The following is a 17,608-nucleotide window of genomic DNA, read 5'->3' on the forward strand; positions in this document are numbered from 1 at the left end:
TTAGCTTTCAACTAAGAATACCAAGAGAACAAAGCAAAATTGGTGATAAAAGTAAATTGGAAAGTTGTTTAAAATTACATGCCCTATTTGAAACATGAAAGTTTTTTTTGGACTTGACTGTCCCTCTAAAGTGATAGCTCCAATTCCTACCCATATGCCATCTTGTGGCGTTTTTCCAACTGTATGTTCCCGTTTCATTTTAAGCTGGAGTGGAGACTTAAAGGGACATGAAACCCACATTTTTTTCTCTCATGTTTCAGACAGAAAAAACTATTTTAAACAACTTTCTAATTTACTTATATTATCTAATTTGTTTCTTGGTATCATTTGTTGAAGAAGCAGCAATGCACTAATGGTTTCTAACTGAACTCATGGGTAAGCCAATCACGATCAATATATATATTCACCCACCAATCAACAGCTAGAACCTAGGTTCTCTGCTGCTCCTGAGCTTGCCTTGATAAACCTTTCAGCAAAGGATAACAAGAGAAGGAAGCAAATTAAATAATAGAAGTAAATTGGAAAGTTGTTTAAAATTGTATTCTCTATCTGATGCATGAATGAAACATTTTGGGTTTCATGTCCCTTTAACTAAAAATGGTTCACTTCTGTTCTGCCAATACAAATTGCTGTTATTTGTATTATTGTACGTCAGAGCAGTGCTCCAAAAGCTGCTACTTTACAGCTGGAAGCCTACCTAGGAGAGATCACTGTACCTTATTCAGACAACCCGCTGAAGTACTGGGCCGTTAATAAACTGAGATTTAATGGCCCAAAAATATCTTTCTGACCCATGCAGTAGTGTGAAAAGTGAGAGACTGTTCATCTTAGCGGCAAACGTCCTTACTGATAGTAGAAACAGACTTATAGCTGAACATGCAGAGATGCTTCTGTTACTTAATAAGAACTTGCCACTAACGTTTTATACTGCTAGTTCTCATCTTGCACAATTATGCTCAAAACATACTGTACTCTGAGGAACAACCTTAGCCAGGGCTGGACTGGGAATAAAAAGCAGCCCTGGAAACATATGAAGACCAGCCCTATTTTCTGTTGAGTCAGTAGAATGCAAATGCCCTATTTTTCTCAAAGTGAATTACTGGGATACTCCTTCCTCAATATTATTTTCAGAATTAAATTATATTACTTTGTATTAAGTAGAGATGTCAGATTGATGAGTTATATAGGCACCCTACAACCCAATTGCATCCAGTAATCACCCCTGTAAATTGTAGCTTTTCAGCCCCAGCTGCTTCAGCTGTTATTTATTGTTGTTATTATTAATATATGTTGTTGTAATATTTTTATTTATAAACATGTTCTATGAACTTTGTGACAACAAGCACATACAACTGTGTTATTATTTCAAAATGTCTTTTGAGATACAGTTCATAATTATAAAGAAGCGATCTTAAATCATTAGTCTGTATTGTGACTGGTAAACTGTCATGACATAAAAAAAGTATCGGTACTTGTACTCGGTCTTAAAAAAAATGGTATTGGTGCAACCCTAATAAAAATACTCAGAGTTTTTAAGTAGTTTATTATTGATCTTCACTTAAGCATGTATACTTGGAAAAGATTTGCAAGTTTCAAATGATTTTAAAGCATTTATTTTATATGGAGATCATTTTGCAATTTATGACTTAAAGGGACACTAAACCCTCATTTTTTCTTTCATGATTCAGATAGAGCATGACATTTTAAGCAACTTCCTAATGTACTCCTCTTATCAATTTTTGCTTATTGGTGGTTTACATTTAGCCACCAATAAGCAAGCATAACCCAGGTTCTCAACCATAAATGGGCCGGCTCCTATGCATCATATTCCTGCTTTTTTTTTTTTTTTAATACTTTATTTATTTCCAGCACAAATCACAGCAACAAACAGTGTAAATACAAGAAAACTTTGCAAAGTACAGTGAAGAGTATTGTTACCACAATTGCACTGGGTCTTTTACATTTTCTTTTATCTTACTTCCACAGGACTCCATTTAGCTTCTATCCTCTATCTACCGTCCACTCCTAATCTACCCTGCGCTTATCTTCTCCTGGGGCAATTTGTTACACATTAAAGTTCTTTCTATTAATATGTCTTGCTCATGTGTCCTTAATAGTTAGGGTAGTTCTACATCGCTCTATAGGCTAGCTGGTAGGTCCGGCAAGGGTTGTGGCTTCAGATTAGCTTTAACATATGGTCAACACGGCTTTTGCCTTTTAAAAAGGTTGTATAACATTCAGGCAACAATTAACGTTAACATTTCTTACTTCTTTCCTATCACTTCCCTTCACCTTATCCTCGAAGTCTGTACTCCTCAGTCTCCACCCGAGGCGCCCCCCCAGGGTCTTTCCTCTCCTTCTCCTTTCAGTTCTTCTAACATTCTCGTAGATTTTTCAATGGAAGATATTCCATTTTCCGTGCAGTTGGGCTTCTAACAGATGTTCTGAATTTCTTAGTGGGTATATAATCTGTTTCTGGTGTTGCAAGTCTAGGCTACAGATAAGAGGCTCCCATTTGGCTAAGAAATGCTTGGTTCTTAACGTGATATCTCCCTGCGTGTCTATCTGTTCATATATCATTTGTTGCTGTAGTACCTGCCTAAGGTGTGTTAGGTGTGGCGGTGTGGGTGCCGTCCATTGTTTGAGAATGAGTTTTCTGGCTAGTAATATTGTGTTGTGGGTAAATCGTGTGTGCTGCCGTGTCTCAGATTGCGAGTGCAAAAAAAACACCATTTCCATTGTCAGTTCTATTCTTTCTCCTGTAATACTCTCTATCCATCTTCGTGTCATCCCCCAGAATTTCGTTAATCTCGGGCATTGCCATATCATGTGTATGATGTTTGGGTTAATGTGCGAGCATCTTGGGCATAGACCTGTAGTCTCAGGGTTCCATTTATGAAGCATTTTAGGTGTTATGTATGTGTTGTGTATTAGCTTTGTGTGTGATTCGCGTATGTCATTGGACAAAGATGCCTTTCTCACTTTTGTGAAGCTGTTTTCAATCTGTTTGTCTAAGGTTGTCTGTCCAGTCAGTTTGCTCCAGATGACTTGGAGTTGTGTTTCAGCTACCGTGTTGGGGTTAGTTTGTAACGCCCGGTATGTATGTGATATGGAGGTCATTCCTGCTTTGGTCAGTGTCAACAGTTTGTAAATGTCACTTTTGGCGTCTGGCATAGTCCCAGTTTTCAGGAGATCCTGTACATAGTGTCTCATCTGGAGAAAAGCAAAGTGATGCTTATGTGGTATATTATAGCTTGTCTGTAAGTCTCTAAATGGTCTGACAGTTTGCTGATTCTCTGATAGTACCTGTCTGAGGGTCGTTACTCCCCACTCCTCCCATTGCATGAAGGGTTTTGTGGTGAACCCAGACTGGAAGTCTGGGTTACCTCGTAGTGGGAGATATATGGTGTGTCGGTGCGAGACTCCAAGTGCTCTGCAGATCTTCCACCACGCTTTTATAGGGTGGAGAAAGAGGGTTGCACCTCCAGCGATCGCATCGATTTGTGTGCGTGTCATGTGTGGGAGCATCTTTAGGGACCAAGGTTTAACGGTTTCCGTCTCTAGTTTGTGGTTAGTGAAATGTCCCCTGTCCAGTAACCAGTCCATCACATATTTAGCCAAGGCTGCCCAGTTATAGTGTTCAATGTTTCGAAGCCCGAAGCCTCCCCTCTCTGGTGGGCATGTCATCTTGAGAAAGCTTATTCTATGTTTTTTCCCCTTCCACAGGAAATGTAGTATGTCCCTATTTAAGATCTTGAGGTCTTGTTTGTGTATGAGCTCTGGGAGCATTTGCATAGTGTATAACAATTTGGGGAACAGTATCATTTTGATTAATCCCACTCTTCCCGACAATGTCAGTGGCAGTGCGAACCAGTTTGTTAGGGTCTGTCGTAGGTCTCTGAGCAGTGGTCGGAAGTTGATCTCATGCCATTGGGCAGGGTTTCTAGCTAAGGTGATGCCTAGATATTTAAATGTATTGGTCACTATTTTGAATGTATCCTTTAGAGGTTCTGCAGGTCTCCTATTCTGCAACCACAGAAGTTCTGATTTGTCTCTATTTACACAGTATCCCGAGATTTCCCCAAACTCTGTGATAATGCGCATTATATGGGGGATATTCCTTCTGGGGTCTCTCGTGTAAAGGATCATATCGTCCGCAAAGAGGGATAAGTGAATAGTCTCTTTGCCTATACTCAAACCTTCCGTGTCTCGTCTGATTTTTATTGCCAGTGGCTCTAATGCGAGGTCAAAGAGGAGGGGGGACAGGGGGCAACCCTGTCTTGTACCCCTCAGAATCGGGAATGGCTTGGTTGGTGTGCCATTAATCAGGATCGCTGCGCAGGGTTCGTTGTAAATGCTATTTATTGCCATCATGAAGGCTCCCTGTATACCGAATTTCTCTAGGGTAGTGGTCAAGTGGTCCCACAGAATCTTGTCGAATGCTTTTTCGGCATCCACAAGTATCAGACAAGCATCTTCAGTATCTTGGGCTCTATCTTGCTTGGTTTTCTCCCAGTAATGTGTGAGTACTAGTTGTATTTTTCTCATATTTTTAACCGAAGATCTGCCCTTCACAAACCCTGTCTGGTCCTCGTGTACTAAGGAAGGGAGTATCTCTGCTAGTCTGTTGGCCATAATTTTTGTAAACAGTTTGTAGTCCGAATTGAGCAGAGAAATCGGTCTGTAGGAGGACGTCAGTAGTGGGTCTCTGTCTGGTTTAGGGATAATTGTCACATTTGCCTCTGTAAATCTGTTAGTCAGTTTTGCCTTCCCCTCCAGAATCGCATTATAAAGCAGTGTGAGTGTCTCTGAAGTCTCTTTTTTGAGCATTTTATAGAATTCCCCTGGTAACCCATCGGGTCCAGGGGTCTTCTCCAGGGGCAATGTTTCAATTGATCTAATTACCTCCAGGGGGCATATAGGGGCGTTTAGTTTTTGTAGTTGTCCGTTGTCTTAGAAACATAGAAACATAGATATTGACGGCAGATAAGAGCCATAGGCCCAGCAAGTCTGCCCCACCTTACCTAACAGTATAAACTTATCTAGTTCGTAGGATAGCCCTATGCTTGTCCCATGCATTTTTAAAGTCCCCCACAGTGTTTGTTGCTATCTATCTGTGGAAGGATCATATCTTTCCAGAAAGTTTGTTTCCTCTCTACATTTACTTCTTGGGAGCTATAAAGTGTAGAATAGTAATCAGTAAATGTTTTCTGTATGTCTTTTTCCTGTGTCAGTATATTGTCCTCATTCCGGATGGCTGTTATAATATTGGGCTTTCTGTCTAACTTTGTGATTTTGGCCAGTAATTTCCCTGTGCGATTTCCATAGCGGTAGAATTTTGCACATAGTCGGTTCTGAGCATTAACTGAGGATTGTATGAGGTGTGTATCTCTAAGGGTTTTGATGTTTCTGTATTTGAGTCTATTCTGCTCTGTTGGGTGTCGTAAGTATTGATTCCTGGCATTTAAGAGCTGGCGCAAGTGTAGCTCCCCTCTAGCCCTACGGGTTTTGGTTAGCTTCGCCGTGTATGCAGTGACTGTTCCTCTCAGCACCGCCTTCGCGGTTTCCCAAAAAAGGGATATGTCGTTCAGGTGTTGACTGTTTAGTTCTTTGTACACTAACCATTCCCCTATTAAGTGCTTTTGAAGGTTCAGGTCATGGTACAGGTGTGTAGGGAAACTCCATCTGCGAGTTTTTCTCTGTGGTGTGTCAGTGTGTAGTTCCATCGTAACTGGGGCATGGTCTGATATGGTGATGGGGGTCTATTCTTATCTCCCTAACTCTGGAGCAGAGAGATTTGGAGATTAGAAAATAATCTATGCGGGAGAGAGTAGTTTTAGACGGGTGGGAGCATGTATAGTCACGTGCCTCCGGGTTTCTCTCTCTCCAAACATCTATAAGAGATAGGGTGTTTCTGAAGTTTTTCAGTATTCTGGTTTCCCTTTTGGAGCCCACCCAAGGATGAATTGGTTGAGGGATACTGTTAGGATTGCGGAATCTATCAGCTGGCGTGTGTGGTGCAATGTTATAGTCTCCCCCCGCTACGATGGGGAGATCTGAGAACTGTATAAGCTGACTTTGAAGGTGAGTAAGGAATTCCCTCTTTCCCGTTTGGGGACCATAGATCCCACATAGTGCTAAATGTTGTGTGCCTAATTGCAGACTAGTAATCAAATACCTGCCCTCTTTGTCAGCCACTGTCCGTGAAATGCTATAGTTTAGGCCCCTACGAAACAACATTGCCACTCCTCTCGCTCTCTTCCCCTCATAGGGGGTGTAAAGTACTTCCCCTACCCAGCTTTGTTTGAGCTTCTGGTGCTCCTGTTGCGAGAGGTGTGTTTCTTCTAATATCGCAACGTCTGTCTTTTTAGCGTTAAGCTGTCTTAGGATCGCTTTTCTTTTAATGGGCGATGTTATCCCTCCCACGTTCCAAATAATAATTTTCATTCTGCTGGGGGTGTGTGGCTATCTCCTGTATTAGTGGTTGTCTATCAGTGTAGGGGTATATAGTGGTGTGTGCGCAGTTGTTAGAGTAAATCTAGATATACTAAAATATACTAAAATTACTTACTTGTGTTGTTCCTAGGGTCTGTCCTTTTTTACCCTGGGGAAGCGCCTCGAGACTGGTTATTCTAAATCTATTGCTAAACAAAACAGTTAGTAAACAGAACAGTAAAACAGTAATCTTCCTCTCCCCTATCCCTCCCAACAATTCAGTAATAAACAGAGTCTCTTCACCTGCGAAGAAAAAGTCCCCCCCCCCCCCCTCAATTGTAAAGGATATAGTTCTACATGGGTTAGTTCATGGCATGTTTTACTGCCTTTCTTCTGTGTCCCTGACACCTAGCTTCAGTTTCCTGAGGCCGAGGAAGATCTTCCATTATTGGATGCATTCTGTTGCTCGTTCTCCCTCTGTAAGTGGAGCTTGAGTTGCTTTGGCGATTCAAAGAATAAGGGTCCTCTTGCTGTATTCAGTCGTAGTCTGGCTGGATATAGTAGGGCTGCTGTTCTACCTTGCTCTATCAGTTGTTTGCAGTAAGGTGAGAATTCTTTTCTTCTAGCTGCTACTGCTGCAGAGTAATCCTGGAATAGGTATAGTTTCCTTCCCTCGAATTCTAAGGATGGGATCTTCCTGTAGGCTTGGAGAATGGCAATTTTTGCTTTGAAGTTAAGGTATTTTACCATGACCTGTCTCGGCTGTTGATTGTTTTCTTCTTGTCTTCTCGGGTCCCCGACTCTGTGGGCTCTTTCCACAGTGCACGGGAGGTTTGGTTGAGAAACATGCAGCAGCTTTGGGAGTGTGGTTTCTGCAAAGTCTATTAACTGTGCCCCTGGAAGAGATTCCGGGATTCCCACTATTCGCAGGTTATTTCTTCTCGACCTGTTTTCCAGGTCGTCGATTTTTGCCCACAAGCGGTCGGTTTGTTGTTGTAAGGTATGGACAGTAGCTTCTGTTTCTCTATGTCGAGCTTCTCCCTCTGCCACCTTTTGCTCGACTTGGGTCAATCTACCATTAAAAGATTTAACTTCTGCTGTGAGCGAGTCCATTCCCGTTTGCAGCTGCTCTATTTTTGGTAGAAACAGTGCAGATATTTGGGCAACAATTGGGTGGGTATCTCCGGTGTTAATGCTTGGGGCCTCTTCAGCACTTATAGGGGACTGCAGCGGCTCTGTTTGATTCCTTTTCTTGTCTGCATGTTTCAATCTGTTCGCCATTGTGTCTGTTTTTTTACTATATGAGGTATAATATTTTTGCATACAGATCCAAGAGTTCCCTCGCTGTATTCCTCAGCTGAGGTATAGTACTGCGTTTATTTACTTGCTGATCTATGAGTCTTAATAGGTGTCTTTCTGGGTACAGAGTGATAAGTGATCTAGCTTTAGTAGGCGGTGGATGAGCAGGGGGGGTTATGGGATCCTCGCCTTTAGCCCTGCATCATTTCTGTAGTAGAGGGTATTATTGGTATGAAATGTAAGTTAGGGGAGTGAAGCATTCGTTATTTGAGGGCACTATTCAATCTCCTCAGCTCTCAGCAGTAGGAAAAGAAAAGAAGGTTTTATCTTGTCAGTTTGGATTTTCCTAGTTGATAGCAAGGTGAGGGTGTTTCATGTCTATCAAGGGATCAATTTAATATGTGCAGTTCTATGACTCCTGATCTCTCAGATAGTATTCTTGTCCCTTTATTTAACTAATTGGGTCTGATCTGCGTTCACAGTTTTGCCAATCAGCTTTGTATGTATCACCCTGCTGAGTGTTAAGTGAGGGGTGTAGTATTCAATCCCCTATAGTTTGTGCTTGATGCCGTTTTTTAAGCTGTAAATAAGATTAGGTATGTCCCCAGAAGTTTGGCCGTTTCCAGCCTTTCCTGCAGAGGGCTGTTTAGTGTTGTAGCTTGTCAGGTATAAGCCGTCTTGTTTTGTCTTTGTATCCTGGATACTGGGGGCAAGATGGCGGTTTTCCCGCCTTGGACCACTCCAACCCTCCCGATCTGTGTAGTGATCTGTCCAATGTCCCTAAATCACCCCAGGCAGTAACCGCCTGTCGCTCACCCTTATGTTGCTTTGCGGGTATTCCGGGTCACTGTGGAGTGTCTGTTTCTATGGCTGCAGCTGCAGCCGGTCTCTTCTACCTCTGTCTGTCGGCTTATGCGGTGGGGGAATCCGATGTCTGATTCCTTGCTGTCTTGGACCGGGCAGTTATTTTTGTTTTCTGCCAAGGGTAGCAGCACATTTACCGGGCGCTATGTGAGATTTTTCTCCGATTCTAGAGCTAAAAGCATCGGAGCTCCTGTCCTCTGCTTCCACACTCTACGCCCTCCCACCGGAAGTCCATATTCCTGCTTTTTAAATAAAGATAGCTAGAGAACAAAGAAAATTTCATAATAGGAGTAAATTAGAAAGTTGCTTAAAATTACATGCTCTGAACACTGCTGATTTGCATTCTCAATTCCTTGGATATCTTTTTACATCCCTTTCCCATTTTATACAGTTCAACTACCTTGAAAGGGAAAGCAAAATAAGAATTCCTGATTGAGGGTCCAAAATGATAATTATTGTTTATGATAATTGTGTTGCTGTAATACTAAAGGAAAAAAGAGAAAAAAAAGGGGTTGAGATTCTTCCCAATATTACATAAATGGTTTTGGTTTATAAATCCAAGGAATGATGGTAATTCCTTGTAAAGTGTTTATGATAACATATATATCTAATCTTATCTTTCTTTTCCTGATTGTATTTTCTGAGAAAAAAATCAATAAAAAAAAAAAAAAAAAAAAATTACATGCCCTATTTGAAACATGAAAGTTTTTTTTTTGGACTTGACTGTCCCTCTAAAGTGATAGCTCCAATTCCTACCCATACGCCATCTTGAAAGTTGCTTAAAATTACATGCTCTGAACACTGCTGATTTGCATTCTCAATTCCTTGGATATCTTTTTACATCCCTTTCCCGTTTTATACAGTTCAACTACCTTTTCCCGCAGATCCTATGACAATTCTTTTGCTTTCCCCATGACTCAGAATCGTCAGTGCAGCACTAGATGAAAGATGCAAGGGTATGTCAGGAATCCAGAAACTCATTGACCTTTTTATACACACACTAATTACAAGAAAACAGATCACAGGTGAGGATGGTTACCTTTAATAGCCATTCAAACCCCTTTGTGTCAACTTGTGTGCCTGTTATCAGGCCAAAATCACCAGGGTATGTAAACATTTGATCAGGGTCATTTGGGTAGTTTCTGTTGTCATTATGATTTAAAAAGAGTAAACACAGTTGATTGATAACCCTTTCGAGTCTGGGCTAAAATGCCTACATCGGAACAACTGTTCCGCGTAGATAAATTGAAACCACGCGATCGTGCACACGATCGCGAGATTTCAATTATTGGATCGCGTCTGGGGGGCGTCCCTACAACCCTAGGAATGCCCCCAAGACTGCGATCAAGTCCTGACTGCACAGAAGGCTTCAGGACAGCCGTTAGTTATGACGTTCTATTCCGTCATAACGGCTTTAAAGCCCAGTCTAATTATGACAGAATAGAACGTCATAACGGCTTTAAAAGGTTAATAAATAGCTTCAGCCAAACACTAACCATGAGTGAAAGAAAAGTTATTGTGTTATCATTCATATTCTCTGAAAAATGGCCAAGAAATCATAAATTCGGCCAGGGTATGTAAACTTATGAGCACAACTGTATGTATGTATATACTGTATATGTATGTGTGTGTGTGAATATATATGTGTGTGTGTGTGTAAATATATATATATATATAAATATAAATATATATATATATATATATATATATATACCAGCAGATACTCAGTAATGTTTAAAAGCAAACCTGGGGAAAGTCAGTTACATTTGGCACCAAAGGATCAAGCCCAGGGCCACGTCAAGGTCTCCCCCTTCCTGGGACCCTAAACCCTGTTTAAATGCTTCCCTGCAGGCCTGTCACCCAGGCTTTTCAGGGGTTAACTGCCTGGGTTGCTGGGAACTGTGCAACTGTCTGTCAGTGTTCAGGGCTGTGGAGTTAACAGTGGCTTAGGATGTGTACCCAGTCCAGTCTGTGAGTGTGGTCCATTCCTGTGTTACAAAAGGCTGTGTCACCCTGGGAGGCTCCCAGTTGGTTTGTTTGAAAGTATGCATTTTGTGGGTGCTGGTTTAGGGTTCCAGGAAGGGGGAGACCTTCGACGTGGTCCCGGACTTTATCCTTTGACGCCAAATGTAACTGACTTCCTTCCGCCAGTTTTGCTTTTAAACATTACTGAGTGTCTGCTGGCGAGTGCCGGGTTTTCTGTGTGTTGTGTTTATAATGTTTGTAATGCTTCCCTGCAGGCCTGTCACCCAGGCTGTTCAAGGGTTAACTGCCTGGGTTGCTGGGAACTTTGCAGCTGTCTGTCAGTGTTCAGGGCTGTGGAGTTAACAGTGGCTTAGGATGTGTACCCAGTCCAGTCTGTGAGTGCGGTCCATTCCTGTGTTTTATATATATATATATATATATATATATATATATATATATATATATATATATATATATATATATATATATATATATATATATATATATATATATATATATATATACACACATATCAATGTAAGTATATAAAATTAGAGGATAGATAACTAATATATTATTTTGGGTCTATCCTGAAACATAAGGACTGGCTGTAATTGATCATATGATATAAGATACACTTATGAATTAAAAAAGAAAACAAGTGGCATTCTAGGTACAGGAGCAGTAAAATTAAGTAGGGCCGCAACAACTAATTGGTACGATTGACCACAATAATAGTTGTCCGCGAATCTCATTATTGATTAGATGATCTGCGATTAGTTGGTTAGTTGCACTGTACCAACTGCTCAACTTTGATGAGCTCCAGCACATGGTATTGTGCAAAAAATTGGCTGATAGTTATCTGATTAATCGAATAAAAAGAAAAGAAAAACAACTAATAAATACCTTTTTTTGCACAATACCATGTGCAGGAGTTTATTGCAGTGAAGCAGCTGGTGCCGTACAGCTAACCACCTAAACAAAAATAATGAGATTGATTGACAACTATTTTTATGATCAATCGTACCGATTAGTTATTGCAGCCCTAAAATGAGGTATTGTGACAATAATTATTGTTATTTTAGGAAACCGTTATTATTATCATAAGCCTAGGGCATAATAGTGCAATAATAAAATGCTCTAATCAGTAAGAGCATTTATTGTACTGTAGCTTGCCAATAACTATGTATTTAACCCCATTCGCGAGAGCACGTCGGCTATTGTTTTCACTTTAAGAAGTAAAAGGGATAGGGAAGTCAAAATTCTACTTGCATGGTTTAGATAGAGCGTGTAATTTTAAGACACTTTTAAATTCATTTCTATTTTCAAATGTGCTTCGTTTTCTTAATATCCCTTGTTGAAAAAGAATACACACATATCCTACACTAGTGGGAGCAAGCTGCTGATTGGTGCCTGCACACTTTTGTCTATTGTGATTGGCTAAATAGTTGTGTTCATGTAACTGCCAATAGTGCAATGCTGTTCCTTCAGCAAAGAATAACAAGAGAATGAAGTAAATTTGATAATAGATATGTTGGAAAGTTGTTTAAAACTGTATGTTCTATCCAAATCATGAAATACATATTTTCCTATCCCTTTAAATAGCATCTTTGTGCTATTGCTCATTCCCTCCTGGAGTGAGGCATGCAGAAAAAGCGCAATTGGCGAGATCCTCGCTGAAAACTGCCCAAGGACACGCAACGTACTGGGTACTTCTGTGTCATTAAGGGATTTACCTGGTAAACACACAGATTGATCTCCTGTGCAGCAGTGATCTACTGGGATTTAACAGGAAACATCTGGTGAGACAATGACAAGAGACATGTGTTTAGCCACCAACTACCTCCTAGTAGTGCATTGCTACACCTGAGCTTACCTAAGTGTGCTTTTCAACAAATGATAACAAGAGTACAAAGTAAATTTCATAATAGAAATGCATTTAAGAAATATCTTAAAATTGCATGGGGTATTTGCTACACTGTTGTACAAGGATGTTAACATGACAAGTTTCTTATGTGTAGTACATTTTATTCCAAATGGAAACTATAATATATCATTTATCTGCAACAAATCCCCAGAGTTTAATGAAGATTGTTTTACCTAAGATTCAAAAAAGCAAAGCAACAATAGGCAATATTGTGCGTTAAAGATTTTTTTTTTATACTGAATAAAGTAAACCAATTCTTTCATGCCTGTCGCCACCATTACAGTAGTGGGAATTGTCCTTACCAACCAATAAGCATTTAGTCCATGGCATCCTTCCCTGCTAGTTCCGTATCAATTTAAGCAGCTTTATATTACCCTTATCATCATACCCTTATCATATATTTTTTTTTTTTTGTTTTTATATTCTTTACAGAAAATGTGTAATGTCCCTTTAACAACACATAAACAGCTGACACATTGTACCTTCCTGCGTGTTAATACATATTTGTTATTGTCAGTGGATTTTGGGGTCAAATTGATACATTTCTCCGCTCCTAACTCTATTTTTAATGCTACCAGTGCCAGCTCTGTGGATAAGAATAAAATCATTTGTTACTGCACATACATCATACAGATCACATTTGTAACAGTTTAAGCTATTGAGACATGTGATTGTGGGTTTATGATGACAATGATCTCTAATTCTCCTCTGAGAGAGGCTTGATCGTGCAAAAATCTCATAAACCGCTCTTTGTAACACTGTATCCCTCTAAGAAGCCCTTTCATGATGGGCAAGCGATTAATGATCTATGTGAGTGAAGCTGACAACCTACAATATTTTGGGTATATTTTAACCCTTTCGTGACAGGGTTAAAGTGCCTACATCGGAACAACTGTTCCGATGTAGACAAATTGAAACTACGCGATCGTGCATACGATCGCGAGATTTCAATTATTGGATCGCATCTGGGGGGCGTCCCTACAATCCTAGGAACGCCCTCCAGACCGCGATTAAATCCCTGAAGCACAGAAGGCTTCAGGACAGCCGTTAGTTATGACGTTCCATTCCGTCATAACGGCTTTAAAGCCCAGTCTAATTATGACGGAATGGAACGGCATAACGGCTTTAAAAGGTTAAAGTAACCATGGTTCTGTCATCCACCATGTAGAGAAAAATATAACAGAGACAGTAAAGTTAAAATTAAACTTAACTCATTTGGCTAGAGCATGGAATCTATAGCAATTGCCCACTTTACTTGTATTATCAATTTTGCTTTTTTCTCTCGGTTTCCTTTGGTAAAGCGTAATGCTAGGTGAGCTCAGCTCTTTAGCCATCTGACAGCAGTGTTTGTAGCATTGTTTATAGCAAAAACTGCTGCCCAAGATTGCTATAGAAACATGCTTTTAAACAAAGGAGATACAGAGTACAAAGTACATTTTTAAAATCGTATTACATTTGTTGGTTATTGCATGCTCACTTCTTGTGCAATGCAGCACCGCAAGTGGCAAATGCAGGCAGACAGTAGGGACAGTAAATCTACCCCTCAAACACACTTGTATACATATAATGTATAATACATTTTTGTATATATGTATACATGCATACGTACGTACGTGTATAGATACATACGTTCTCACACTCACAGAAAATATAAACAAATACGTGTGTGCGCGTAATGTGATGTGACTTTATATTTTTTATGCTTCATTAGAATTTTTTTTTTGTCTCCATTTACTAATCCCCTGTTATTTCCATTGCTTTAGAGCAGCACAATATGCCTGCACGTTACTTGGATATACCTTGCAGAAGAATGGAGCCAGCAATGAGCTTGTGGCCAGCATTAAACAGCTAGAGGCTCACCTGAGTCTGGGGAGAAAGTGTAAGTTTTTGTGTAGTTGTTACTGTGCATTTATTTTACAGCTGCCATTATAATGACATATGACATTCTCTCTGTTGAATTATTCCCACCCAGTAACTTAAATGGAAATTATACTATTTTTTTTACTCTGAACAGTAGAGGCATTCACCAAACTCTACCTGTTTAGCATTGTTATATTTTCAGCTAGTAAAGCTCGTTAAGCTGATACTTACCAGGTGAGAGACTCCTCCTCCAGGGGGATGGACAGCAATTGACCTTCCGCGATCTACCACTATAAAGACAGTTTGCCCTGAAGGATCCCTCATTCTTATTCTGCCCCAGGAAGGACAGGGCTAAGTTTGTGTTCTCTACCCATATGAGTTCTAATTAGATGCTCCAATTTTCCCCTCCCTGTGTGTTAACATGTTGCAGAAGAGAGTCACTTTGGGCATCTTGAGGCTACACCCTTATTTCTTTTGCAAGATGTACCGAGTCCACGGTTTCATCCTTACTTGTGGGATATTATCAATATTATCCTTCCTAACAGGAAGTGGCAAAGAGAGCACCACAGCAGAGCTGTCTATATAGCTCCCCCCTTAACTCCACCCCCCCAGTCATTCGACCGAAGGCCAAGGAAGAAAAAGGAGACTATAAGGTGCAGAGGTGACTGAAGTTTTCAATATAAAATACTATCTGTCTTGAATAGACAGGGCGGGCCATGGACTCGGTACATCTCAAAAGAAAGAAATTTCTCCAACATAGGTGTGTCCGGTCCACGGCGTCATCCTTACTTGTGGGATATTCTCTTCCCCAACAGGAAATGGCAAAGAGCCCAGCAAAGCTGGTCACATGATCCCTCCTAGGCTCCGCCTACCCCAGTCATTCTCTTTGCCGTTGTACAGGCAACATCTCCACGGAGATGGCTTAGAGTTTTTTAGTGTTTAACTGTAGTTTTTATTATTCAATCAAGAGTTTGTTATTTTAAAATAGTGCTGGTATGTACTATTTACTCAGAAACAGAAAAGAGATGAAGATTTCTGTTTGTATGAGGAAAATGATTTTAGCACCGTAACTAAAATCCATGGCTGTTCCACACAGGACTGTTGAGAGCAATTAACTTCAGTTGGGGGAACAGTGTGCAGTCTCTTACTGCTTGAGGTATGACACATTCTAACAAGACGATGTAATGCTGGAAGCTGTCATTTTCCCTATGGGATCCGGTAAGCCATTTTTATTAAGATAGTAAATAAGGGCTTCACAAGGGCTTATTAAGACTGTAGACTTTTTCTGGGCTAAATCGATTCATTATTAACACATATTTAGCCTTGAGGAATCATTTATTCTGGGTATTTTGATATGATTATATCGGCAGGCACTGTTTTTGACACCTTATTCTTTAGGGGCTTTCCCTAATCATAGTCAGAGCCTCATTTTCGCGCCGGTATGGCGCACTTGTTTTTGAGGACAGCATGGCATGCAGCTGCATGTGTGTGGAGCTCTGATACATAGAAAAGTCTTTCTGAAGGCATCATTTGGTATCGTATTCCCCTTTGGGCTTGGTTGGGTCTCAGCAAAGCAGATTCCAGGGACTGTAAAGGGGTTAAATATAAAAACGGCTCCGGTTCCGTTATTTTAAGGGTTAAAGCTTCCAAATTTGGTGTGCAATACTTTTAAGGCTTTAAGACACTGTGGTGAAATTTTGGTGAATTTTGAACAATTCCTTCATACTTTTTCGCAATTGCAGTAATAAAGTGTGTTTAGTTTAAAATTTAAAGTGACAGTAACGGTTTTATTTTAAAACGTTTTTTGTGCTTTGTTATCAAGTTTATGCCTGTTTAACATGTCTGAACTACCAGATAGATTGTGTTCTGACTGTGGGGAAACCAAGGTTCCTTCTCATTTAACTATATGTATTTTATGTCATAAAAAAAATTTAGTAAAAATGATGCCCAAGATGATTCCTCAAGTGAGGGGAGTAAGCATGGTACTGCATCATCCCCTACTTCGTCTACACCAGTCTTGCCCATACAGGAGGCCCCTAGTACATCTAGTGCGCCAATACTCCTTACTATGCAACATTTAACGGCTGTAATGGATAATTCTATCAAAAACATTTTAGCCAATATGCCCACTTATCAGCGAAAGCGCGACTGCTCTGTTTTAGAAAATTCTGTAGAGCATGAGAACGCTGATGATATGGTTTCTGAAGGGCCCCTACACCAGTCTGAGGGGGCCAGGGAGGTTTTGTCTGAGGGAGAAATTTCAGATTCAGGAAACATTTCTCAACAAGCTGAACCTGATGTGATTAATTTTAAATTTAAGTTGGAACATCTCCGCGCTCTGCTTAAGGAGGTGTTATCCAATTTGGATGATTGTGATTATCTGGTCATTCCAGAACCACTATGTAAAATGGAAAAGTTCTTAGAGGCCCCGGGGCCCCCCGAAGCTTTTCCTATATCCAAGCGGGTGGCGTACATTGTTAGTAAAGAATGGGACAGGCCCGGTATACCTTTAGTACCTCCCCCCATATTTATAAAATTGTTTTCCTATAGTCGACCCCAGAAAGGACTGATGGCAGACAGTCCCCAAGGTCGAGGGGGCGGTTTCTACTCTACACAAGCGCGCCACTATACCCATAGAAGATAGTTGTGCTTTCCAAGATCCTATGGATAAAAAATTAGAAGGTCTGCTAAAGATGTTTGTTCAGCAAGGTTCCCTTCTACAACCAATTGCATGCATTGTCCCTGTCACTGCAGCCGCGTGTTTCTAGTTTGATGAGCTAGGAAAGGCGATTATTAGTAATTCTTCTTCTTATGAGGAGATTATGGACAGAATTCGTGCTCTTAAATTGGCTAATTCTTTCACCCTAGACGCCACCTTGCAATTGGCTAGGTTAGCGGCGAAAAAATTCTGGGTTTGCTATTGTGGCGCAGAGCGCTTTGGTTAAAATCTTGGGCAGCGGATGCGTCTTCCAAGAACAAATTGCTTGACATTCCTTTCAAGGGGAAAACACTCTTTGGCCCTGACTTGAAAGAGATTATCTCTGATATCACTGGGGGCAAGGGCCACGCCCTTCCTCAGGATAGGTCTTTTCAAGACCAAAAATAAACCTAAGTTTCGTCCCTTTCGCAGAAACGGATCAGCCCCAAGGGCTACGTCCTCTAAGCAGGAAGGTAATACTTCTCAAGCCAATCCAGCCTGGAGACCTATGCAAGGCTGGAACAAAGGAAAGCAGGCCAGGAAACCTGCCACTGCTACCA

The 17,608-nt window shown here is 40.7% G+C and overlaps 1 protein-coding gene across 1 annotated transcript in view; it reads left to right on the forward strand.

The window, feature by feature from the left end:
• The window catches only part of PEX11B (peroxisomal biogenesis factor 11 beta), a 108,681-nt gene that overhangs the window by 21,860 nt on the left and 69,213 nt on the right, over positions 1 to 17,608 (forward strand). The window contains exon 2 of the mRNA XM_053704492.1: positions 14,254 to 14,369. Within this exon, the coding sequence (XP_053560467.1) occupies positions 14,254 to 14,369 (116 nt within the window). The remainder of the gene's footprint in view (positions 1 to 14,253; positions 14,370 to 17,608) is intronic.

Source organism: Bombina bombina, chromosome 1 (genome assembly GCF_027579735.1).
Source record: "Bombina bombina isolate aBomBom1 chromosome 1, aBomBom1.pri, whole genome shotgun sequence".
Taxonomy (NCBI): Eukaryota; Metazoa; Chordata; class Amphibia; order Anura; family Bombinatoridae; genus Bombina; species Bombina bombina.